The sequence below is a fragment of the Trichoplusia ni genome, chromosome 4 (assembly GCF_003590095.1).
Source record: "Trichoplusia ni isolate ovarian cell line Hi5 chromosome 4, tn1, whole genome shotgun sequence".
NCBI lineage: Eukaryota > Metazoa > Arthropoda > Insecta > Lepidoptera > Noctuidae > Trichoplusia > Trichoplusia ni.
This window is the reverse complement of record NC_039481.1, coordinates 9,264,824-9,290,907: the sequence shown is the minus strand read 5'-3', so window position 1 is coordinate 9,290,907 and position 26,084 is coordinate 9,264,824. Positions and strand designations below refer to the sequence as shown.

General features: G+C 36.4%; 1 protein-coding gene across 5 annotated transcripts in view; it reads left to right on the top strand.

Annotated features, from left to right (window-relative positions):
- The window catches only part of LOC113492944 (adenylate cyclase type 8-like), a 108,634-nt gene extending 82,896 nt beyond the window's left edge, over positions 1-25,738 (top strand). For 4 of the 5 annotated variants that reach the window (XM_026870682.1, XM_026870684.1, XM_026870683.1 and 1 more), the window contains exons 4-31: positions 12,149-12,259; positions 14,270-14,330; positions 14,874-14,950; positions 15,122-15,214; positions 15,492-15,531; positions 15,676-15,825; positions 16,211-16,425; positions 17,250-17,442; positions 17,537-17,680; positions 17,812-17,891; positions 18,017-18,166; positions 18,385-18,521; positions 18,676-18,843; positions 19,029-19,140; positions 19,390-19,491; positions 19,717-19,925; positions 20,212-20,400; positions 20,597-20,706; positions 20,849-21,029; positions 21,303-21,537; positions 21,769-21,889; positions 22,178-22,287; positions 22,557-22,671; positions 22,972-23,117; positions 23,489-23,720; positions 23,984-24,089; positions 24,406-24,593; positions 24,866-25,738. In XM_026870682.1, the coding sequence (XP_026726483.1) occupies positions 12,149-12,259; positions 14,270-14,330; positions 14,874-14,950; positions 15,122-15,214; positions 15,492-15,531; positions 15,676-15,825; positions 16,211-16,425; positions 17,250-17,442; positions 17,537-17,680; positions 17,812-17,891; positions 18,017-18,166; positions 18,385-18,521; positions 18,676-18,843; positions 19,029-19,140; positions 19,390-19,491; positions 19,717-19,925; positions 20,212-20,400; positions 20,597-20,706; positions 20,849-21,029; positions 21,303-21,537; positions 21,769-21,889; positions 22,178-22,287; positions 22,557-22,671; positions 22,972-23,117; positions 23,489-23,720; positions 23,984-24,089; positions 24,406-24,593; positions 24,866-25,113 (4,023 nt within the window). In that variant the 3' untranslated portion in view covers positions 25,114-25,738. The remainder of the gene's footprint in view (positions 1-12,148; positions 12,260-14,269; positions 14,331-14,873; positions 14,951-15,121; positions 15,215-15,491; positions 15,532-15,675; positions 15,826-16,210; positions 16,426-17,249; positions 17,443-17,536; positions 17,681-17,811; positions 17,892-18,016; positions 18,167-18,384; positions 18,522-18,675; positions 18,844-19,028; positions 19,141-19,389; positions 19,492-19,716; positions 19,926-20,211; positions 20,401-20,596; positions 20,707-20,848; positions 21,030-21,302; positions 21,538-21,768; positions 21,890-22,177; positions 22,288-22,556; positions 22,672-22,971; positions 23,118-23,488; positions 23,721-23,983; positions 24,090-24,405; positions 24,594-24,865) is intronic. The other variant, XM_026870685.1, reaches the window with a different exon arrangement.
- Positions 25,739-26,084: the final 346 nt, after the last annotated feature.

Here is a 26,084-nt window from a genome sequence, read left to right as displayed (position 1 = left end):
CATTTATTAACCAAAAAAAGGCTCCTAAATTGAAAATCAAGAGAGTTTCCTACCCACCTTTACCTGCACGTATTAAGTTTTCTACTTCACATATGAATGTATACTAAGATTTAAGTGACACCCCTAGCATAGTACACTTGACCTCCATGGTGAAGGGTCAACAGACCGCGGCCCGGACTATTTGCCGTTCGATTTAGTACGGGAACTGGAATGATGATCACCATTTTTTATTGTAACTATAAGTATTGGTGGTAGGAGGGCGAGCGGGAGGAAAAATGTTTTAGGGATGTGTTTGAGATTTGATGTAGGGATATTGTTAGTGGGATGAAACTTGAAAGATTTTGGTGATTGTTTTCCGTTCTGGTGATCAGCTACGACAGCTACGTGAGTTAAGATTTGGGTTTGAAACAGATCTTTTGTTAAATTTCCTTGACATAGTTGTAAGCGTAGACAAAAAGAAGAAGATTTATTATTACAGTAATCTTACATCTTAATAATGACATTGATATATAATTATTAAAAGCATTTCGATGTAAGTTGTGATGATACACTTAGAATCGTCTAATAATTCCGACTTTACCCAAAACACAGAAGGAATGAACTTTTTTTCGTTACTTTAATTCACACCACAAGTACAGGATTCGATAAATAGTTGCATGGTGCCACAACGGCTACGCTTGTCGCTAAAAGCGATTTTGTACAGACGACCTTTGGATGGACTTCATTAAGAATCAGCAACTTTTGTTCAGGTAGTCTGTGGCGCATAGCTTGAAAATCATCATACTAAAAATAAATATAGCCAATTGTAACTACAATACTAAAGAAGGTTTCTATTCTCGCACTTATTGTCTAGACAAAAAGCGAACAAGATATTCTTACGTAGGGCTTCAGAAATCTGCTCCCTAAAAGTAAAATAATAAATATAACCCAATAAAAAGGAGACCTTTCTTAATAGAATTATATAACAAGATTGTGTAATTCGATAATAAAAGGTGGATAAAAATATAGAACAAGCTGTTGAGATAATAGGGAGAAGGGATTCTGTTAAGTTCGTTACAGAAGTGGGTAAAGCTCTTCACGCTATTTAAGTGGGATACAAGAAACGTAACGCGATAAGGCAACATAAATAAAAAAGTTCAAAGAATAGATGGCGTTGTAATGTAATAATATTTTATAGTTGATGTTTTTACTCAAAGATTTATATTCGAAGATGAAGAAGTTCTGTAATCTTTCCGCATCAGCTAGTTAAATACCAATTATATGAAAATTGGTATAGGCAAGCATGAAAGCATATTGAACATACGGGCACATATATGACACAAAAAAAAAGAACTAATGGCACTAGACTCAGATAAAAGAAACATGTCCTCTTCATGAAAATTGGCAATTAAAGATAAACATACAACTGCGGTATTATTTATAGAATCCAAAGAGGAAGGATTAGTGAAGCAATCAGTAGCCGTCAGGAGTCCGCGAAACTTGGACTTAGTTATAATTGATCTGTTTGCCCGAATTACTTTCAACTCAACGATGAAGGGAAATTCAGGTGGAAATTGTTATTGGAACTCATTATTCACAAATAAATATAGATACATTAGTTTTTTTTTTCATTTATTCAGTAGATACGCTTATTTCATTATCACTTGTCAACTGAAACTGAAACAATTATTTCATTGCACTTTTTTAACCCTCTTTCGATTCTAATGTTGGAAAATCTTAATAAGAAATTGTTAAAGCCTAGATCTTAAATAAATATCTATAGTAAACGTTAACGAAGAAAACTTGTTGTCCTTATAATGAGATCCCATAGGAATCTAACTACTAAGCCGCATCAAAAAAGGACTAATAAAGTTTTTATTTTAAATCGCCCTCAGCCCGCCATCTTTTGTTATCTATAGACTGCCAGTGACATAAAAATGTAAACATCTATTGGTACATTATTAATGTCAGTTGGAGGACAATGACCTCTTGTATTTCCATGGCTGACAGTATTGGGTCGCTTGCATCGGAGCTACCTCACCTACTGCTAGGTCAAACACTTACTATAAACTCATAGGATTGTAGCGGGAGTGAAAGCGAGACAGAAGTACGTACAATGTAGAGCGCTATCTTACTCGAACAAAAACAATAATCCTGCTATAAGAGATTATAGTGGAGGCATTGTTTACTTATACTGCGATTGTCAAATGCCCTAGAAAACTAAGAATATAATCCATTTTATACGCAGTTTTATGGAAACAAAGTTGAAACTCTACCTTTGTCTAGTGGTTAGTAGCCCTGACTGACATCAGAGTCAAATGTTTATGAAATTAGCACGACCATTTGTTCTGTGCCTGGGTGTAGGTAATTTATCTATATTAAGTACAGTTGTCCAGTACTTATTATACAAGTTTTCCTTGAGATTAGTTGGCATTATAAAAAAATGCAATATTATGTAATAATATTAAGATTGACAGCTGTATGACGATAAATAAAAAAAAACAACAAGTTTGGTTGTAACAACACTAAAATATGTACATCGTAGAATTAAGTACCTTCTTCTGGATAAGTCGATTGAAATATTAAAACAACAACTAAAAAAATCATTTTGTAATCTATACAATGAATATACAAACCGAAAGATAATTATATACAAACTAACAGTATCAGCTGATTTATGTTCGCTCCTCTCACACGATCTCATTACTAGTTAATTAAGTAACTCGAGTGCTAATGAACTGCAACAACTACACAACGTGATTAATGCTCGTTATAATTATGTATGTATCATGTGAAAATATAACAAGCTAAATAGATACAAGCTACCTATGTGTGAATCTTTATAGATAAAGCATTAACAGGTGGAGCGAGTCTCTGGTGGGTGGTATTATTCTAGTTAGGCACGGATCTTGAGCGCTCGGCCGAAGAGTGGGAATCGCTTTGCGTATAGCAAAATAAACCGCCAATCAATTGTGCGTACTCGTCGTCTGACGGTGCCTGCAATTGCAGCAAAGAACGAATTTCAACCAATCACGAGGGACGGCTATGACGCGATGCGCTGCGAGCCAATCACTGCACTTTATCCGCCCCGGCCTCACTTTATACCGCACTAAAAATCACTTCTGTGCAGGTGAAAGTCAGCGCTCAAGATTCGTGCCGTTAACTATAGCAGAGTTATTATCGAAAAATCAAATGCAATATATACCACGCCAAACCCACTGTGCGTGACATATTGCGGGTTCGATCCCCGCGTAGGACAAGCATTTATGTGATCCACGTTTTGTGAAACCGAGGTTTAACACTTTTAGTGTGGGAATCGGTTTTAAAATATATACTGAAATGCTTAAAGTTTTGTACACCTATCTTAAGTGTGAGGATCTGCAGAGCTCAGCTAGAAAAATAAATCTTCTAAAAGATTATTCAGTACATTTTACTGGGGCAGACTACTCAAGTGCCTCCTTGCTAAACAAATTATCGGGATAATAAAAACATGTGCACTTCGTAACAGGAAGTAGGGGGAAGTCACAAACAAGCTGAAGTGGGACAAACGCATGTACTTAACTATCAGTAAAATAATTTATTTTTATAGAATTATATTCTTTTTATCTATAACTAGCTACTGTCCGCGACTTCGTCCCCGTGGGTAGAAGATATAAGTTATGATTTTGACCTGCCCTGTTTTTTTCACATTTTCCTTTGTATCTTCGCTCCTATTAGTTGCAGCGTGATGGTTTATAGCCTAAAGCCTTTCTCGATGAATGGTCTATTCAACACCAAAAGAATTTTTCAAATTGGACCAGTAGTTCCTGAGATTAGCGCGTTCAAACAAACAAACACACTCTTCAGCTTTATATATTAGTATAGATTTTATTGAATAATAAAACCATTTAAAACTTACTGTTAAATAATAATTAGTCTCTCTATAACTATGACTAGTTAGGGTTTCCTACCCAAAGTATAAAATGGAACCCTATTACTGAGGCACTGGTGTTTGACCGTCTGTCCATATGTCACCAGGCTGGTTCTCATGAACTCTATATTTATACTAGACAATTTAAATTTTCGCACCTGATTTAAGCAACACTATCACTTCGTTTTGAAAACATTCATCAATGATGAACACATGAGTGATGACAACACAAAGAAATACAATTTTCATTCTCAACACAAAATCTCTTTCGATTCTATTCACTTATTTGTGAATAACTCGATATCTTAGTCGAGAATTTTCGCCGAAGGACGACTTAAAGTTTTCGGGAGCCATCTTACATAGTTCGCTGAACAAGTCTTAGTTTCGCAGTCTCTAGACCGACACTAAACTGTATTTATGCGCCAACTAAGCAACAAACACTGGTGCAAAACAATCCACTATTTTTGAAGTTATCAATACGAAACAAAAAACAATAGCTTGCTATTTCGAAGCTCATTTGTTTTAATCTTTTGTAAATTTATATTCAAACATGTGGCTGGTATATTTGCTATCGCTAAGAATCCATCGCGGACAAACAACGTTATACGTAATACATGCATGTAGCTACTCGTTAAATTGCTAATTTATCTTCTTTTGTTCAAATTAATAGCTGACCTATTTCTTCTGAAATAACAAATAAAGTTTCTATTTTCGAAGAGGAAATTCAGAATGAATTGTTTAAAACATTCGTTTGTATAAATCTTTAACATCCGAATAAGTTTTTCACAAACAACATTATTTATTACGTAAAACGTATTTTCCATTTCATGTGCGTAAACAATTAATTATCACTTTTTAAGAACAGTGAAGGAAAAGATCGCGACACCCCAAACGCACAGGAGATTATTTAAGAGTGTTTATTAACTAAAAGAATGACACTTTGGAACCGTGCAACTAGAGTCAGTAATATAACGTTTTAAAAGTGCCTGAGATACGGCCTATTTGAAATAAAAACTTTTTGATTTTGATAACGACACCGTACTCCGACCGTACAAAAATAGATGGCACAGTAACAATACCATAAAAAAATCTTGAGAGAATAAAATTAAATATTTTTTTTAAATAATTATTTTTTAAATTAAACATTAACGTACAATTGTGCTTCACAACCTTTGGATCAAATTATCGCTACAAAGTTCAATGACCAAGCATAATCCAAATTAAAGCTAAATTCACAACATCTGACAAGTTTATTTTCTTACCTCACCTAAAGTAGTTGACTAGAAAAACTAATAGAATTACTTCTAAGTGACTGCCTAAGGTGTGGCCTCAGTGAAGCGGGCCGCGGGGCGCTACACTCGGCTTGTCTGTCTGGGCCAGTTCGACTGTGAATACGACCTTCTATCCCTTTGAAGATTCAGTTATTGTATAAACGCATGCAGTACATATAGATTTTAATTAAAATTAAGCAAATTTTTATGAATAAATATTGTATAGAGTAGTTTCAAAAGAAGCTGGTACTGAATCCCTGACGAAAAGCCTTTTAAAATATTTTTAAAAGATAAAATCACTCACACTATTTCTACTACTAGTTAATCTACACAATCTAATTCACTATCAACTTCTGATATCGTTAATATCTTTATAATTTGAATGCTTTTTTTCGTATGCGTTTGGGTGGCACCCCGGATCGTATAGATTCACAAAAACGGCCGGGCAGAACGAAGTTCGCTGGATCAGCTAGTATGATATAAAAACTCGTCCCGAAAGTTGAGTACTCGCACTGATGAAATTTTATTGGTAAAAGAAATATTAATTGTAACATTATATTCTTTCATATATCTGTCTATCTAAAAAAGTGAAGCTCGTAATCGCATATACTCGTAGCTTTGAGTATTCAAGAATTGATAAATCTGGTTTCCACCGATTTTAATTTTCTCATTCTTCAAGTACCTAAAACAGCTGTAATAAAACACAGTCTTCAAACAAACAGTCTAAAACAAGATTCGTAAGTTATACAGAAAATGGTTTTACTCAAGCTCGGGTGTAGTTACAAAGAAACTTATTTAAACTTCGCGACGAGGTTTACAAAACTCAAATTGTTGGAATCTCGTTAGATTGCAATTTAGGTTGCGCGACTTTTACAAATTAGATCATGTAAGACGGAGCTTCCGTGATGTTTACAACGCGACTTAGACATAACAAACTATTTGGTAAACAGCCACAGCCAATAAAAAGTACTCACTTATAATTTACAGAGTATAGTGAACGTATTTTTTTTATTTTTTTTTATAAAACGAGTCCCGCATTAAGGAATAATTAAATAATTCCTTGTGTCGCATGGTGTTTCACAAACATACAAATCACATGCACAATGACACCCAGATTATAGGTACCTAGTATAGTAAAGTATACAAAGCACTTTTTCTATTTAGAATCATACTTACGGTTCCACTTATGGTTCATCAAAGAAACAGTTTACAAAACCATAGCATGAGTATTTCAAAGATTTTCTGCGCGGACTTTCATTTGTTTCAAGAAAAATCACCGATAACCGATATCCCACTGTACGTTTTCCGTAAAGCTATAGTACCTAGTGTACCTACAGAATTTATGTGTAAGTTCTCGCTTTGAAAAGATTTCGTATCCAGGGATAAGGGCCGTTTTGAATATTTTATACAAAAATAACATCCAGAAACTGTCCTTCAAGGAAAGCAAACACTCTCCAACATAAACAAAATGTTTTTATACCATCTTCGTCCATTAGCGGTCCTTGCTTAAACCGTAATCCTTAAAAAGATAATGTTCTGATGTTTAATAATTACGTATTTGCCGTAATTGTAAGTTTATATTGTTAGTAGGATAAAATAAAAGAAGCTATTACATAACATGACAATGCAAATAACAATGGGTTGTTTTCATTCAATAACTTGATTTGGCCGTATTTAGTAGGTACTTGGGTACATAGTAAATATGGGGAATACCGCGTAAAGTGCTTTGTCCGCGTGAGCGCGGTCGTAATAGGAAATACCCGTTTACAACGAGTACGTACTCGTACCTATCTTGTTATGCCAAAAACAATATTTTTACTAACGGAAAGAGTTTTGCGTGAAGCTGTAGAATTTAGGGCAAAACCAAAATCGTATAAAGTAAAACTTATGTTACCTTAATTCAATATTGCAAATATTTGTAAAAGATTTTTCATCATCATCTTTTCTTTGCTCGTGTTGATGAAGGTTACGACTGCAAATGTATGTGCGAATCCAGAATATCAACTATCTCTATATCAAATATGTCGTCAAAACTTCTTTAGCGCTTGTAGGCTAGGTCTATTTCTCCAAATGGGAAGTCAAAGCCACGTCACTTGTCAAAAAATAAAATATTACGGAAGATGGAAAGATTTTCATTATTTCTTTAATCTAATGCGATATACCATAGTCTAGGGCAACTGGTGTACGGCATATACAGCAACTTCGTATAAAATCAGTGCAGAATAACAAATCTTTATGTTTTTGTTATTGTGTTTGTATATTCGATTGGTGCAAATCTGTCAGTGTATGTTTCTGAAACTTTATTTTCGATGACCTGATAAAGGGAGTGTCGTGAACATACAAAAACAACACACGTCTGTGTGTGAATTGGCGTGCGGTATTTTTTGTATATCAAAATTGTGTTTTAATGTGAAATGCCGAATTAATGTCCATATTTATTGCTTTATGAAATCAAATAATTTGTTTCAAACTTCAAACTTCAAACTTCAAATATTTATTGCGATCATGAGTGGATACAGATGTTATAAAACTTAAAGGTACATACATGATACCCTGTTAGGGCGCAGCAATACAATTACAGTACTTATAGAATTACTTACTCACTAAATCTTACACACTATTCTATTTATCTTATATATAGGTATATTCTACACATCACACACTTATACATGTATGTACACGTATGTATGTATAACATATGTGTATATAAATGCATACACATATATGAATATATGCATATTATATATATTATTGAATTTATTTATGCTTATATTGTAATTTAATCCATAATTTTAATCCATTTCCACATCGGAACGAAAATATAATTATTGTCTATAATCATATCTACTAATTAAGAAAGAAGTTTAGTTTAAAATCTTGTGAAATTTTTAATGTTCAGTAGAGTTTCAATAAAATGTTTTTTTTTAATAATACAAGACTATTCACTAACAAATACATTTAGCTCTCATAATGAAATGTATATCACCAGAAATTAAGTAACAGACTTAAAGTCTCATCTTAGTTTTCATTTGACTCGCAGCACAAATCAAGTGAAGACTCAAAGGACCAAAAAAGTGCTTCGTAATATTATTTATATTTCCTTTTAAAGGTACGTTGAGATAGGGCGCACCCTCGGAGGAATCTGGAAGTCGCTTTATTGCAGTTAATGTTTTATAGGCCCAACGTGAATGAGGGAAATAGATTTTATCTGAAGCCCTTAGAGGGAATGCTTGTTTACGACTGTTAAAAAAGAAACTGGAACTCGGCATTGAGAGTTGAATCAACAATATGGTATTTATTATATTTTTACTTTTGGGAAAATACCGTTGTTGTTCAATTTAATATCTATACCGCTGTAACAAATTTTCTCTGCATCCTCGCCTTCCAAAGCAAAAAAATAAGAATGCTCTTGCAAAAAAAAGATTATAAAAAAAGAAAAAAAAACATTGAAACCCAAGTACGTCTCACTTTTATCCGATTGGGTCCGAAACTCATCGGCTGATCACGATTAATACGCGTGAGTAAATATATAATCTCAAAAAAGGATACAGTTTGTATTCATATTTTATAGGTATCCGTGCTTTAAAACCACCAAGCATGCAAGTTTTCAACCCGCTCTTGCGTATCAATCTCCATCCCACTGTTTATGCGGAAAATAAGGCAGATTCAGTGCGATCACGACGCGTGCTGCTCGCATCACTCAAGGGATCAACGTAGACCTGATCTGATAGCGAGATCATCCTAAGAAAGCCTCTTTGACAAGATTGAGGAGCATCCCATATGGAGAAGGCACTAAGCTATGGTATTTCGTAACAATGTATGTGTCCGGAAATACAGAAATTAGTTTTAGCATTCTGTTTTTAATAATTAAGCTGTAATCTGTTAATAGTTTGGAGTAAGTATCAAAGCTTGTGCTCGTTATTTATTAATATTTAATCCAAACTAGCTGTCGGTCATAATTGTAATAATACAACCATCCTTTACCGAATTCGAATTAGTAGCCTATGTGTCAGCTACGTTTACTAAATTTCATCAAAATCAATACAGCCCTTTGGGATTGAAGAGGTTACAAACATACACACGCACACATACCTACTTTCGCATTTATATTCTAGAACATTAAAAAAATATTTAGTACGTAAGATTTTTTTACTATCTCGTTCCCAGCATTACAAAAAAAACGTACGTCATTCAAGACTCCCCCAATTTTTCCTCAATCTTTTTACCAAAAATAATGAAATAATGCCTTAATCGGCCTCCAATATATCGGCAAAGAACTCAAGGGTGTTCTAAGATCATTAAAAGGTTCTTCTTAAGTGAATAACAAGCCTCCTGATTGGACCTCGCTCGAGTGCTACCGATATAGATCCTCATCCTTCGATGTAAGTAAGAGAAGTGTTCCTGCGAAGTCTAGATTGTTTCTTTGTTGAGTACTTCATTTGAAATATAGGACAAATGTCAAATTTAGTATTGCTTTTATATTTTTTTAATTTTGCGGTGTATTTGTCCAAGTTTCATGGATGCGAATGCCACAAACGCTGTGATCTATCATTTTTGCTCGTAGCTTTATTTGTGGTGCCCAATGAATACATAATTTTGAATTCTGGTTTATTTCATCTCATAGATACTACTGTCGTGTTTTCCGGTCCTTCGATACGGACCCAGTAGTATATTACGATTTGTTTATTTCGCGAAGAGTACGAAAACAGGTCAATCCTATTTAATCCTATTGAAATTTATTTAGGGATTTAGATATTTGTGTAATTTCATTTTCGATCACGTTCGCGACGTCACAGCTGAATCGACTTGGATTATGTTTACTTCGATATTACGATGACTTCTGCGAAGGAAACAGCGAAGATTTTTCTATATTGCAACGTAATACGCCATAGAAGACATTAAACTATGTTAAACAATATAAACAGTGTGATGGGAATTTACTACTTTAGATACTTTTAAATCGTACGTTTTTAAACTGTATAGTAGGATAGATGTTTGTAATAACAAACCAGGAAAGCGGTAAACAAACGTTCAAAACAAATACTATTTCCACCACATTCAATTTCATAGCTTGCGTCATTCCACTTCACATGGTCGAACTAACCAAAGCGTGGAATGAAAAATCCGATCCACAGCACCACAAACTCTACAGAATGAACACTAAATTACATTCAAACTTCAGTAAAAACTAAACTAGTTTGCGTGTGAAATCCCTTCTTGTCGAGTTTCCCAAACTTTGCGCCCTACTTTGCATATTTGATTGACAAATACAGATAATAATTACTACGGCGCTCAAGGGACGGAGGATGAAACGATAAATTACGTCGTCCCGATTTAAATTTGTTTGATTTATGTTTAAGCATGACTTTGAAATTACTAACTTGTTTGTATTTACGTGAAATATATTTTTGATTGACGTATTCGTGGACGATAAAAAGATTTTATATCTCTCGTTAATATGTTGTAATAAAAACCAAGACTTTATTCAGTTTGTATAATAGTTTTGTTTTTCGAAATCTTAGAATCTTTCGAAAATATTAAGGCATACCACGATAGTACCTTCCTTTCGTTTTTTATTAGGTTTTTAGTATTCACATGGCGTGTTAAGGTCGTCTTTTTATTACTAAAGCAATAACCGTTCACACATTTCTAGGAAAACAAACCAGGTTGTAATATGAATTTGGGAACTATTTACATACGTTCATATCACTATGTAGTGACGTGAAACTCTTGAGGTATTTCCTCATATGTGATATAATGTCATCATCGTCAAATTCCCTTACAAATATGGCTCATAAAAATTCTGCGTCTCTCATTTCCCTGGCTTTGGGGCCATAAAAATCCCGGTACTCAGGATCGTTGTTATCTCATATCAGTTAGAGATAAGCTCGAGTACACTAATGCGTTTACACATGGATCCCATTAGCGTTAACCTTTGAGCAGGTGTAGTATTGTTTTTGATGCTTGGACACTTAATATATCTTTGTACTTCAAGTTCGATTTTACGTTTTATTTATTAATTTACAAAAAAAAACCAAGGCATTAAATCCTTGTGTCGCGGGGGGTTTCACAAATATTCAAGTCATAGACACTCAGACTCAAGAAAAGCATTCGTGGATGAACAATTGCTTGTTGTATGCGTGGTGACCTCAACCACTCGCCTATCATCGCATTTATATAGAAAATTAGAAATAAAAGAAAATAATTCCTACGATTTACACACTAAATACGTTTGCTAATTACATTAAAGCAAAGAAACTGCAGTTAGCCGCTTGAACCGATTACATGCAGTGGGAGTGCCGCTGCACACCCACATGGCTCGAACATAAACCCCGTTGTTTGCCGCCGCTCCTTTACTGTAATGACATGTCATGACATCTGAAGACCACTTAACAATTTTTTTAAGTAACTATCGTGATATGACTCATTATTAAATAATGGAACGGTTTACTCGCACGTATTCATCGGGATTGCCGCGTTTACTTTGCGTTGATCGTGATCCCACCGCATCAGCCCATGGTTAAGGACTTCAGTTGGTTCCGAAACTAGTCGGGCAAGCCCGATTTATAGGCGAGAGTGAACCGCTGCATTTGTAATGGTGCAAGTGTGTGGGCGGATTAACGCGGCATATCTTTTTTTCTTCCACAATTCGGATAATATTGCTATTAGTTAGCTAGTTATTTGCAGGCCCCTAATATCAGAAAACCTCAAAGAATGATTTATATATTACGTTATTAAAGTTATTCAGTATTAAAAATTTACATATTTTAACCTGGTCATTTGAACATATCTTCAGGAATATGAATTCGCTCACGTCGCCATAAGAAGTGTCACCATGCAACGAAATAATTAAAACTCTTTGTCAAGTGACCTCTGACCCAAGTGGCTCGTATAGTCAGGAGTCGTAGGATCGAGTTTTGTCTGAGATTTGTTCTTTGTTTCTTTAATTTTATTAAGTTACCAAGATTAACTTGTAGTTTTGTTCCAGTGTCTAAGTTGTGGGGACAACGTAAGGCCGGCGGAGGCAGCGCGGTCGCACACGCCCGAAGGGGAGCGCGTGCCGGGAGACGGCGCCAGCTGCTCCGCGCCTGAGGAACAGGTAATGCAGACAGATTGAGACTATTTGTAATGTAAGCGAAGGTAATCAAGCCGGACAGAGTATTCGCAAACAAGGCGGGATGGAAGCGGCATAACAACGCTTTTGCCTTGAATGTTTGGGGTGGTGTTACTTAGGATAGGAAAATCTGAAGAAAAATAGGTCGTCGTTAACCTCCTCATGAGGTATGTTTATTTCCTATGATGTGCATTTATTACTTCGGAATAGCTTTGTCGTGGATGCTAGAGGGTCTATCTAACATTCGAGTCGCAGCACGCAATACCTATTTTTAGATCGATTTCGATGAAATGGGTATAGAGGTCACAGCTTGGATTAATACATACATATATAGGTTACTTTTATCCGACTTCGTTAATAAAGGGTGATCATTTTCGGGGCGACAGTAAAGTTACTTAATATTGTTGGATCCTCGACACATAGAAAGCAAAAACTATCATCTTGTTTAAAAAAATCTTCATTCAAGATTAGTAACTATATATGTGTACCTTAAAACTGATAACAAATTGCGAAAACAAACCTCAATCCCTTGACATAAAAACTCTGCAAAAATCAAACCAGTCACTGACTTATAAAACGATTTGCAACCGTAATTATAACTGAAACTTCTGAAAGCTGCAGCGCCCGTTTCAGGCACAGTTTACACATAACGTAATCCGGTAAATTATTGATGTGTGACGCTGATCATGTATGTTATCTGCATGTTAACAGATTAATTAATCTTTAATACGATGCTTTTAACATGTTATAATATGTAAAAGCTATTTACACTCCTCGTGTATGTGTATCAATAATTCATTAGTGCTTAAACATTTGCAGGCTAAATTATGAATTAAGTTAATCCATATATTCATTAATTTCATTAATATGTTCTATGTGATAGAACTACGTTTGTTACGCGTTACCTATATTAATAGAAACTTCTGAACGTAAATTTATTAAACTTGATGAAGTGAGCTTCATCCCTAGCCAACACTTAAGGAGATTGGGCACTTCTTGTTGTAATTATCAGTAAGTAAGTAGGTGGATGTCTGTTGCAGCAAATGCAAAAACTAAACCAATTAACGAAGTCGGAAATCAGGCTTGGTTTTCAAGGTGTCAACTACATCCATACAAAATTTCATTGAAATAGCTCGAGCCGTTTTGGGCCTTTACAGACAAAAACATACACACACTCACATACTTTCTCATTTACAATATTGGTATGATTGCAAGACAAGTAAGCAAGGAAATGCTTCGGCAGAATTTACCAGCACTGGCAAAATCAAATTAAATTTAAAAATCCATGCAATCTTAATTCAGGCTAATAACTAACGTCGGTATTTCATAAGATATTGTTAAGGAAGTTCCTTAAGCTCATACATGCAGCAAGAATGTTGGATGAACGTACTCTGTGACGTCATACATCGAATTCCTTACACGACGCTTCAGTGCAAATATGCAGGCCGCAAATATCTTGGTTACATATTGTTATATGAAAAACTCATAACTGAGTATGAGAGTATGGTATATAATAAGAAAAACCTGTTTAGTAAGTCAGACAGATTTCTAAAAAATATGGATACGTATCTCGATGCAGTGATTTAAAATCTCGTGTGACGTCACTTACCAGTATGGTTTTAGGAAGTGATGTTACTAGCCCCTAATCTTCATGACGTGATATAATTAAAAATACAATGAAGTCAAATACCCCATTTTATAAAAGGTATGCCGAGTGCTTTCAAAATAACGTAATATTTTGGTTAAAATTACTTTTGTTTCAGTTTCTACGTCATTAGTCCCGTACGAAGCGAAACCAGATTATTATAGACATATTTTCGTTCTGTAATTTCCTGATATATTACTTCTAGGTCAACCCCATTTTGCTTAATTTTAGAAATGGTACATTTATATATGAACTTCTTCCTCAAATTGCTTAACTAAGTAAGGTATATGATGTAGAGGTAACTATTTAGTTAAGTTAAAAGATGATTTATTAATATCATGTTTCCCCAGCCACGGGTCAGCGATGACGGCGTCTCCGGGGAAAGTGTTAATCCCTTCGAAGAAGAGCCAGGTGAGAAGAATTACTAAGTAGTTGTTAGCAAAACATTGACCTGTTTTGTAAATATAAGTTTTCTATGTTGTACATATTTAAGAGAAAACTTCACACTTATGATTCTCCATAGTTTAATCAAGATTGAAAATCTTTCACCGATTGAATGATTAACAGGTTATTTAAATTCTTGTCTTTCATTTTTTTTTATATAAATTCAACTAAATTCTGGCTAACATTTTATGTAGTTTCACAACGACCAAGTAAAATAATATGGCACCAACTTTGAAGATCGAAAACGAAGTTATGTTAAACTTTAAACTAATCTCGCCGTAAACGTTGTTAGCCGTAGGCGAAAGATCTACGAGGCTACGCTAGCTGCTACGACGTAGTGCTACGCTTTTACGAAATGATAACATTTTCATCTTATGTTTAATTCAAGAGTTTTTAGAACTTATTCTGACTTGCGTTTTATACTATTACGTATGAATAAAAGTATTTTACGTAAACTTTGGTAGTTTAAGTAAAAGTTATTTATGATAATATTTTATTTAATCTTTGCAGTAGGTACAGAAGGCATGCTACGGGCGCCCCGATATTACAGAGGAATTTACTGGCCATCAATAACGAATACTTTTAAGGTAAGCCAAATGTTTTCACAAGAATTAAAAATAATATAGGTTTATACTTAAATAACAATTCAATTGTGATCTTATATTTTTTTATATACCTAACATCATCACCCATCAGATTCCGATATCACTTTTTTAGCTTTAACTAATAAATATTATATCAATGATATATTGTTCTAGAATAAGGCAGTAGAACTATCATACCAAAGATATTCGCGGCGCCAGCGGCAGAAGTCACTCATCATGGTCAACGTCGTGGACTTAGCGCTGAAAGTAAGCTATAATAGATACTTTCATGTTAAAACATCAATATTGTAAAGTCAACTTTAGTAAAAATTGGTATTTTATACTCTTTCGATTTTAGTTTTATCTTCTGAAAGATATAGATAAAGACTATTTTTTTTTAATCGATCTTCTGGTCCTTCGGTACGAAAATACTAAATATAGTATGGACCCGAGTAAATAGTATAAAACGTATATTTTGAATAAATAAACTGCAAAAGAGAGTACAATATTTCTAATGTTTAATGTAGGTTTATCTGCATTCCAGATATGTCTGGCAACTATTTACACGGTCACGAATAGAGATGGTGAGTATTTTGAAATTCTATAATTGTTTGTTTCGGGTACCAACAGACTACTTTCAAATATGAAGAAACAACAGCTTCCCACCCCTACTACTGCCAATAAGTGAGCAGTCTAATAACTTTCTGTATTTGGTTATTTCTGTATAGTAGCATCACCGACCCCGTACCAGATAGCGTGGACGGTCGCGTTCGCGTGGCTCAACGTCGGCGTGTGCCTGCTCGGCTGGTGGAGGTGCTTCGCCAACAACTACCTGCATTGGGCAGCTGCGGCTACATGGATACTATTGATTGCGCAAGGTATATTATCAGAAACCAGCTATCTTAGCTTGGGCTTAGCGGCTTAAGTTTTCCTTGAACAATATGAAGTGATGAATTTTTTTCTTGTGAATTTCCGAATAAGCCAAATAAGAAATCAAAATTGCTGTACCTTTGCACATTCGGGGCTGCATACAAATATTAAATAGATTTCCAATTAGGTATATTTTTACAGTTTTTTAACTCACTTATAGACTACAATCATCTACGTTGTACGTAAGATGCTATGACTATGCAGTTTCGTGAACAACAACAATCTTTTTTCTCTATTAAGGGCTGTTATTGAGACACGTGGTAGTGTAATAAACCAAGTTCAAGTAAGAGCAGCAGCGTGTGTCACTTATTAACTCCAATGTCGTGTCTCCAGGTCTGAGCGGCCAAAGCATAGGCTTTCAAGAATCCCAGAACCAGGTCTGGTACATGCTGTTCATAGTGTTCGTACCGTACGCGATGCTGCCTCTCTCCCTGTTCTGGTGCATCCTGATAGGCCTGCTGTCCTTCATGGCGCACGTCCTCTCCACCGCGATCGTCATCAAGGACCACATGGACCAAACCAGGAGGGCGGTCAATTGTAATATTAATGTGAGTATGCTTATCAAGATGAATATAGATTGAACGCAAAAATTAATAAAAAAATGTTTCTTAAAATTTATAATCTAGGATGTTGTGGTTTAGTTTAAAAGAACGTATTTTACTTGGTTTAGTTTAAAAGAACGTATTTTACTTGGTTTAGTTTAAAAGAACGTATTTTACTTGGTTTAGTTTAAAAGAACGTATTTTACTTTAAAAAACAAGTCGCGTTTTTGTTTTAGATATAAACAAAATAATTAATTTCGTATCGTATCTTGGAACTTTTTTAAGGACCAAAATACAGACATGTATTTTAGGTTATTCCTATGCCTGCCTCTGATGCCAAATGACATTTATACAATGTTTAATGAATGTAGATAATGCTCAAATGTATCGAAATGTTACTTGGCTGGAGGCTTTTTGTTATACGCCTATTAACCACTGTCTTGTTATTGCAGTTTTCTGATATGTGTGTGAGTTGTTCAGTCTTATAAATATTTATTCAATATACATTTAATTTATTTCTAATTTAATTTACCTTATTCATTAATGATATTCTTATTATATTTATAATTTGATATTGTTTTATAGTTTTCTCAAGTTTAAGTACGTCATAATTGTCACTTCAGATCTTTAGACTGGATGAACCGATTTTGTTGATTATTTTTACCTGTCATTTGATGCCATAAATACTCATCAAGTTTGGCTTAGCAGTTTTTATTTGAAGTTGGTTATATGCTTTGGTTCGTATTTTTTTTTGATATTTCTTAATTAGAATATTTATTTCATTTACCAGCTTACATTAAGTTGAAGCATAATCTGGTATATCCTTACAGTCATACACATGCAGCTTACGTCTTTTAATCGGCAACGCCTTACTATACGTGGCGGTGAACTTCGCGGGGATGTATGCCAAGTCTCTAGCCGACTGGGGACAGAGGAAGGCCTTCCTAGAGACACGCCGGTCTATGGTCACGAGGGAGAGGACGAAACGGGAGAGTGATAGGCAGTGGAAGCTATTTCAGAGTGGTAAGAGTTGGAGTATTTTTTAGTACTTATTATAAATTAAAATAAGTACTAGCTAAATATGACATCTTTTACATGATGACTGTTTATGTTACAGTCATACCGGATTTTCTGGCGAAAGAAATCTACAGTCACGTAAACAAAGAAAAGGGGGAGTTTCAAGAGCAGCAGTTCAATAACCTTTACATACAACAGCATCACGATGTATCCATTCTTTACGCGGACATCAAGGGGTTTACAGGTAAGCAAATTTAAACCTTATAGCCTTGTTGCAGGTCTTGTAATTTAATAGCAGATTTATTATTAGCACATTACTATAAAATAAGCTAGTTCTTGTGAAAATACGTTATATTATAAGTTAACTTTTTTCAGAGCTATCAAGTAAATGTAGTGCGCAGGAGTTGGTGAAACTACTCAACGAATTATTCGCGCGTTTCGACCGGCTGGCTTCGGTAAGATCATTTTGATGTAAAAAAATAATGAGCAACTATTATTCCCCTTAATTTGCTATGCACAATTTACTACTACAATACCTGTTTCTCTTATTGTCACTAAAAATAACCCAATATGCTTGCAGGAGAATCACTGCCTCCGCATTAAACTCCTGGGCGACTGCTACTTCTGTGTGAGCGGGCTGCCGGAGCGGCGCGAGGACCATGCTCACTGCTGCGTCAACATGGGCCTGCACATGATCAGGGCTATTCGAGATGTTCGTTATAACGCTCAGGTGAATACTTATCTTTAATTGAAGGTGTATCGGATATTACTTACACTTTAACAACTGTAACACACTCTACAAATACAATACTCATAAGGATGGCAGGACCAGAAACTCTTTCTCAGAAACCCAGGTCTTTTTGGGAAAAAGCTTTTAGCTATTATTATTTTTTGTCTTTTCATGAAAGAATTCAAGTAAAATTTACATTAAATCGTATGGTTCTGCAGGTGGATTTAGACATGCGGATCGGCATCCATAGTGGAAAGGTGCTATGCGGTGTATTGGGACTTCTCAAGTGGCAGTTCGACTTGTGGTCCCATGACGTCACACTTGCAAACCGTATGGAGAGCGGTGGCTTACCCGGGTAACTTTCACCGCTTAATATTTTGTAGGAGAAAATCTGTTGTTTAAGTTTTTGAAGTGACACTTCTTTATGGAGAAAAAAAATCCGCAACGCGTCATTTTTTTGTAACAAATCCCTCAATATGTACTAAGTATTTATGCCCTCCATTTTTCAGTCGTGTCCACATATCAGCTGCGACAATGGAGTGTCTGAACGGCGCGTTTGAAGTGGAGCCGGGTGATGGTGGCTCGCGGGATCCTTACTTAAGAGAACACAACCCTGTCACCTACCTTATTAAGAGCACAGAACAGCCAAGACGGACGAGACAAAGATCTAAAAACAGGTAAACTACCATAATCTACTTTTTGCTTTGTAAAGGTACCTGAGTAAATCTGTATGAACACGGCCATTCAAGGTACAGGAAAGTTTTGTGAATAAAAAACTTTAACATTTTATACTATAACTATAACCATTCAGATAAAAGTAATTGCAAAACTTAGACCTCATATGAAGTGTTTCCCTTGACAGTGTTCCATCTCAACCTCAACAACCGAACTGGGAAGCGACGCCGCGGCGACCGAGCAGCACCATAGACGATGAGATGACTGCCGACTGGACACCAGAGATGCCATTTCAAAATGTAAGGAAATCTGCCGGAACGGTATCGCACCCGAATCGTAGTTTTCTTTGCTGTTACCCATTTTTGACAGCATCCTTATTTACAGCAGCAAAAAAGAAAGCATCTTCTCAATTTCGCCTCAATTTGTACACAGCCCCTTTTTTATGTAGTGACCCTCTTCAAACCATTTCACTCCTGTCATTTATTATGACGTTCGAGAGTATAGAAGCTCTTGTCGGGTCCTTTATATATTGTGCTTTTAAATTTCAGTATTACTCTAGTGGTGCAGCAGGAGTGGTGCGCGCACGACGAGGTGAAGATGCTAAACAACATCAGGACATTGACGATGTGCCGGCTTTGTCTGACGTTGAGGTGAGGAATATTATAAGCAAGAAGCTAGTATAGGTCGCATGCCAAGCACGAAGCTAGCTAGCGCACTTAACAATAAATAATCCGTCCAGTTTAAAGAACAGATATTTTTTCCTTCACTACTTCATCGTACTACAGTAGAGGTTGCACTTAGTTTTAACTCCTCCATAACCATGAGCAAAATTCTAATAAATACAACTGAGTGCATCAATGGAGGCTTAATTTCAGGAGGAAGATATCATAAACCACTCGATCGAGGTGAAGTCTAATCGGCGCATGCGTGTTAACAATATGCACGGTTGGTCGCTGAGGTTCCGCCGACCCTCGCTGGAAGAACGCTTCGGGAAACTCGATGAGAAGACCTTCAAGTCCAATGTCATGTGCTGTCTAGTGCTGTGGCTGTTTATAGTGGCTGTACAGTGCTTGGTACATTTTAAGTAAGTATACCATAAAAACTTAGATGAATAAAATGTAAGAGGTCGAAAGTCGTACGTAAAAGATAAAAATACCCTTTATGTAAAACTATTTAAATCATTTACCTTTTTACGGTACAGCACTAGTGATACTGCACTTTTGGTTTAGGACCTTTTAATGTAAAATTTTTGCAGTTGTGAAAACCAGCCACGTTGATTCTAATATCATTTATATGTTTTTGATAGATATCACATTATCCTTAATTCTATTTTTATTCTTACCATTAATAACTTATCTTTACCTCAACAGTTGCCGTAACCTGGTGATAGTCCTGATGGTGATGACGATCCCGCTTACGCTGTCCTTCGTGCTGGTGATGCTGGAGGAGTTTCCCGGGATCCTGCCGCGGCTCAGCAAGGTGTCTGCCCGGCTCAGCTCGACTCGCATGGCCCGGAACACGCACATATGCACCTTTATCACTATCATGTCGATATCCAGGTAAACTGTTAATCAAATATTGTCTTCAATGTTTGAGTTGAAATATAATAGTAGATAGTAGAATAGAATGGAATATTGTCTACCATTTTTAAACTGTTCGCTGCATCGGAACGATTCATTTTCTTAAATGTTTTTAATATTGAGGGTTATCAATAAGTAATCAGAAAGCAACACATAAGTCATCTTTCTGTTTCAGTACAATTAAACTATACGTGTGTCCCTCATCATTTCTACAAGTGAATATTACAAATCCGAATGTAACGTGCAACACATCAGAATTGATATCCGAGGAGTTGAGCGATCCAGGTATGTAAATTGTTCAGTATTGCATACATAACAGTAAAAGAAAGAAATTTCTTCTTAAGTGGAACTTAATTTTCTCCGTATCAAATGTTAATAGTCCGCCAGGTATTTTTTAATTACCCAATCCCTGTAATTTATGACCCAGATGAGTGCTATCGTCCGGAGTACGTGGTGTTCACGTGGGTGCTGTGCCTCGTGGCGCTGACGTCGGTCCTCAAGCTGTACTACCTGATCAAGACGATGCTGGCCACCGTCAACGTGATGATGTACTGCATCCTTCTGCTGCAGTACTACAACTATCGAAACTATAACTATACCACGAACACGTGAGTATTATAAACTTTAAATTCATGTTTTTTTTAATAATGACGCCCGCATTAATTTTTTTCATTATTGTGTCGCCGGGGGGTTTCACAAACATTCAATTAAAAGCACAAAGGCAGCCAGACTCTTGCTATTCCTCTTGCCAGTCGATTGCCATTGGCGAGGATCGAATTTACGACATGTCGCGCACAGTGTGTTTGTCGTGATTACCACAACCACACTCGGCTATTAGCATAGCATATGACTTAATAAATTTCTCAATCTCATTATTTCAGCACTTTACCAGCTTACGTGCAAATGCTGATCCTGATGGCAGTGTTCCTAGTAGTGGTGGTGTACCACGCGCGGCTGGTGGAAGTGACGTCACGGTTAGACTTCGTGTGGAAGCTGCAGGCCGAGACCGACCTGGACGAGATGGAGGACACGCAAAGGACAAACAGACACCTACTCAAGCATATCCTACCCGATCACGTTGTGGTCCACTTCTTGAGTAAAGATTGGTGTCCTGATGTGAGTATTATACCTATTTTCAGTACCTGATCAAAGTGCCTACTTATCTGCTTAGTAAGTAGTCAATATTATATATGGGCAGTTGAACAACAACTCACGCAAGAACAACCTTATTTTTTATCCGATGACGAAATCTTCATAACAACGAGGGCTTTTCCATTCTTTCCCAAACCAGATGGAAACGATTTACATTGATTTCAGGCAATTTTTAATGTTAAGGTGTTCTTACAGGAGTTATATTCACAATGGCGCGACGAGGTGGGTGTAATGTTCGCCGGTATCCCGAACTTCGACGAGTTCTACTCTGAGGAGAAAGCCGTGGAGTGCATGCGCGTGCTCAACGAGATCATTTGTAATGTACCAATCGAACTAATATATTTATTATATTTTAACAACTTTATATTTTATCATAGGTATACATACTTTTAAGTCTTTCTTTAGTAATTTGACTTTTAAATTATTATCCTTTTTTGGTTTGCTACAAAACTCACGTCTTGTGCTAAATACTATAGGCAATCAGATTTCGATCACTCTTTAAGTCAAATGCGGTTATCATTTTCAGTTCTTCTTTAAGTATTTTTACACAGAACTTGGGATTTCTAAATATTTCGCGAAAGTTAATGTAACCCGTTATTTACAGTTGACTTCGACAAGTTACTGATGCAGCAGCGTTTTAAGAGCATAGAGAAAATCAAAACGATAGCAGCAACATACATGGCGGCTTCTGGACTCAATCCAAATCACAATAAGGTAAGCACAGTTCGAAGGTACAACTTACAATATATTTCTTTTTCGTTGAGGTTATTTATTTATATCACAATAAAAAAAACAACTCCTGCATTCAGAAATTCATAAAAATAATGCATAAAAAACCCTTGGGGCTTTCACAAACATTTAAGTGACATTCGTGGACCACACGAATATTTCTCCGACACGTCGCGCTCAATGGGTTCGAAGTAGTGACCTCAACCACTGGGCTATCAGTGCAGAAATGCAAATTATAATTATTTTGTTCACAGACAGGTGAAGATGATTGTGAGCACCTATGCGCGTTAGTTGACTACGCGTTCGCACTAAGAGAAGCCCTTGAGGACATCAGCAAACATAGCTTCTACAAATTCCGACTCAGAGTAGGTGAGATATGTTTTCTTTAATATTTTTCATTTTCCGTTATTATTTAAAACCATGTAGCTGAATATCTGACGTATAAAATATTATAATACCAGCCTATAAATAGTCCTCGACTAGACTCTCTAGCTCGAAGCAAATGTGATGTTTTCCACTAATTATTACATTATATTGTTACTTCGCTGCGACGGAAATCGCACGTGCACCTCTTACATACAAATCTATACGCAGATCCGCAAGGCCACATCATTCCCGAACATCAACTTCTTGCTGGTTTCTTCATCAATTTTATTATCCTGTTTCTAGGAATTAGTTGCGGTCCATTAGTCGGTGGTGTTATCGGTGCTCGAAAACCAGTTTATGACATCTGGGGCAATACTGTCAACGAGGCGTCTCGTATGGAGACCACCGGAGCCATGGACAAGATACAGGTCACCAAGTACACGAAGCAGGTAAGGTATTTTTAATATCTGGTTCTGAGATCTGATATTTTAATTGATCTATCTGATTTTCAACACTATGTAGAGAATATTTAATTAGATTTTATGACAAATATTAATAAATATTGAACAAAAAATCTGCTTATCTGCTTAGCTGAATTCGGTTAGACTGGAAGCTGACCTCAATATAGTTGGGATAAATGTAGTTTTTTCAGATCAATATATTTCTGTACTTCAAATTACGTCACCGTTGAGTGTTGGGTAAAGGTTTGCCCGCTTGATTGGAGATTTTGCCTTAAATCTCTTCATGCCGTAGACGTAATAAACATAGCTCCACCCGTCTATAATGCTCTTGTACATCTTTTCTTTTATGCTGTGTATAGCTATTAGAGCGTCGCGGCTACGCCCTGGAGCGTCGCGGCGCAGTGGAGGTGAAGGGCAAGGGCCGCATGGAGACGTGGTGGGTGCTGCGCGCGCGCGGCGCCGCCGTGCCCGCGCCCGTGCGGCCCGCGCCCGCGCCGCCCGCGCCGCCGCGCTCGCTCGCCGCGCTCGTCTATACCATGCTGCAAGCTAGGAAGAGGATCTATACGCATCCACTTGATACTACCGCTTTGCGTAAGTGATAATAATATGGTCAACTTGGTGACGTGCAAGTCCATGGAACAAATTTTCTAACTGACTTATTAGTGCTAAGCTCACATTAAGCTAATATTTTCTGGAATCCCAACGTAATATTACTTAGTTTAGTGATAATATGTCTTGTAAATCTTTTAGTTTATTTCCAATCATATCATTCTCCCTCAAAAAGTCATATGACTCAAAGGACCTAAATTGAATATGAGGGTTGATTTTCATCCGAAAATCTATATTGATTTTAGCTAAACGTGGTGGCAGCGTGCGGTCGAGTCGCACTGAGACAGTACCAAATGGCTCACAACGACACCGTTCCGAGCTCCGGCGAGCGCGAACGCGGCATACGCGAGCGTAAGTATAGTAATTGGATAGCAGACAGTTAACAAACACAGATTTTAAACTCTATTTTCAACCTAATTGAATGAGATACTCATTCAACAGATATAAATTAAAGTGAAAGTTCGTCCCTATAACGAGTTTACACTCAGGCAAGGCAGCTGAATTTTTGTTTCTTGTCACTTTAAAATCGACTGAAATACTACTGCCATAAAGTGCATTTTATCAAAGTCTCATTGACAACTTTTAGCTTCCACAACTGCAAGTCTTAATTTAAAACATACTGGTACCGATTCAAAATATATCTTTATCACTTTATGAACATTTTCAGTACTTACAACGAGCTGGAGTTGAGCGCGATCCGTCCTCACTCGAGCAGCCTGGTCGTCCGGCGCGTGGACATCGCGGCGGCGCCACCGTCCTCGCTGTCCGCGCCGCACACTCCCACCGGGGGACACGCGCATCACAGCCCGCAGGAGCCCGACCCGCCCAAGGACAAGCAGCCTAAACTCGGATTAGGTTAGGAGTTCAACTAGATACATAGCCAACTTTATCAAATCTTTTTCATACTTACTTTTTACTTCTTCGTTCTCGTGGTAAATTGTCTTCTATCTACAATACTACTATTAAGATCACAAGACACGCGATCGTTCACTCATTTTCTTAGTGACTCTGGCGTTCCATACTTTGTTGGTGGTTACAGCAATCGACGTACACGGTACATGGCAAGCCAAAAATAATTCATCTCTAGTTCCGACTGATTCTACTGAAGTTGTCCAAAACTATTTCAGGAGCTCGTCTAAAAGCAGCAAGTTTCTCATCAAGAACGCGGCCGCGGGATCGTTCGCCGAACATTCGAGAGCAGCCGCATCCGGGCTCGGGCGCCTCCATCGGCAACGGCACGCCCGGCTCCTTCCGAATCCGCTCCATCACAAACGCCTCCATATTCAAGAGCAAGAACAAAGACAAGCGAAGCAAGGAACAGCTCGATGTCGAAGGAGCGAAAGAGAACGGAGATGCTGTCTCGACTAGAATGTAGTGTTTGAGTCCAAAAGTATAACGATGTGACTGAACGCACACCTCTATCGTGATTAGACTTCAACATTGTTAAAATTGGTATTTCTTAGAATCATTATCCTCAAACTACTTATTACAAAGAACATAACAAAATAAAATGCCACATTTCATTAGATTTTTTTTATATTTTTGAGCACGTTAGTGTATATCGATGTCTTTATAACAAGGGTGTGCGTTATTTGTAAAACAAGTTGTATAAAAGTTATGGTAGTAGAAGAAAATTGTTCTTCACTTCGGCCTATTCTAATTATATTGTCGCTAAATGCCATTTTATGAAATTACGGGTGACTAGTAATCGATCTTCCAAGCTATTGTAGAATGGATGTGTTGGCTCAGTGCAGCTTAGTATATTCATAAATGTCCCATAGTTACTTCCAGGTAGCTTGCACAAACTGTATCATTTCATTGTTTCTACTGTAGTTCTATAGATAATGTGACGTAATTTTGTGTAATCTGTTATTTAATAATAAAAATACACTTTATTTACCTCCAAACATGACACTAAGCCATTCCTATATCTATACTCCATTTGTTTAAGTACCAAAAATGGGTAACAATTTTTATAAAAATACAGATTAAATAACGACTGTTATATTTGATTTGATATTCATTATGATTCCTGTTAAAATTTGTTTTTATGGCGCGTGTTGTGTTTAACCGTTTTGTACCTTAACAAATGGAGTGTACATTATTTTTGTAAATAAAGATTATCTTTGAAGATATTTAATAACAAAAATGTTTATAAACTATTTATTTTTATCAATATACTTTTAAGACATTATTCTCTTAACGTAATGGGAAATTAGAAGTTATTATTTATTGTGGAAAGCACAAAATGTAGCATTTAATATTATACTATTAGTTTAAGTAACGAAGATGTAAATATTGTAAGATATTTTTGTATAATCAGTCATAACTTTTGAACTCCCGGCG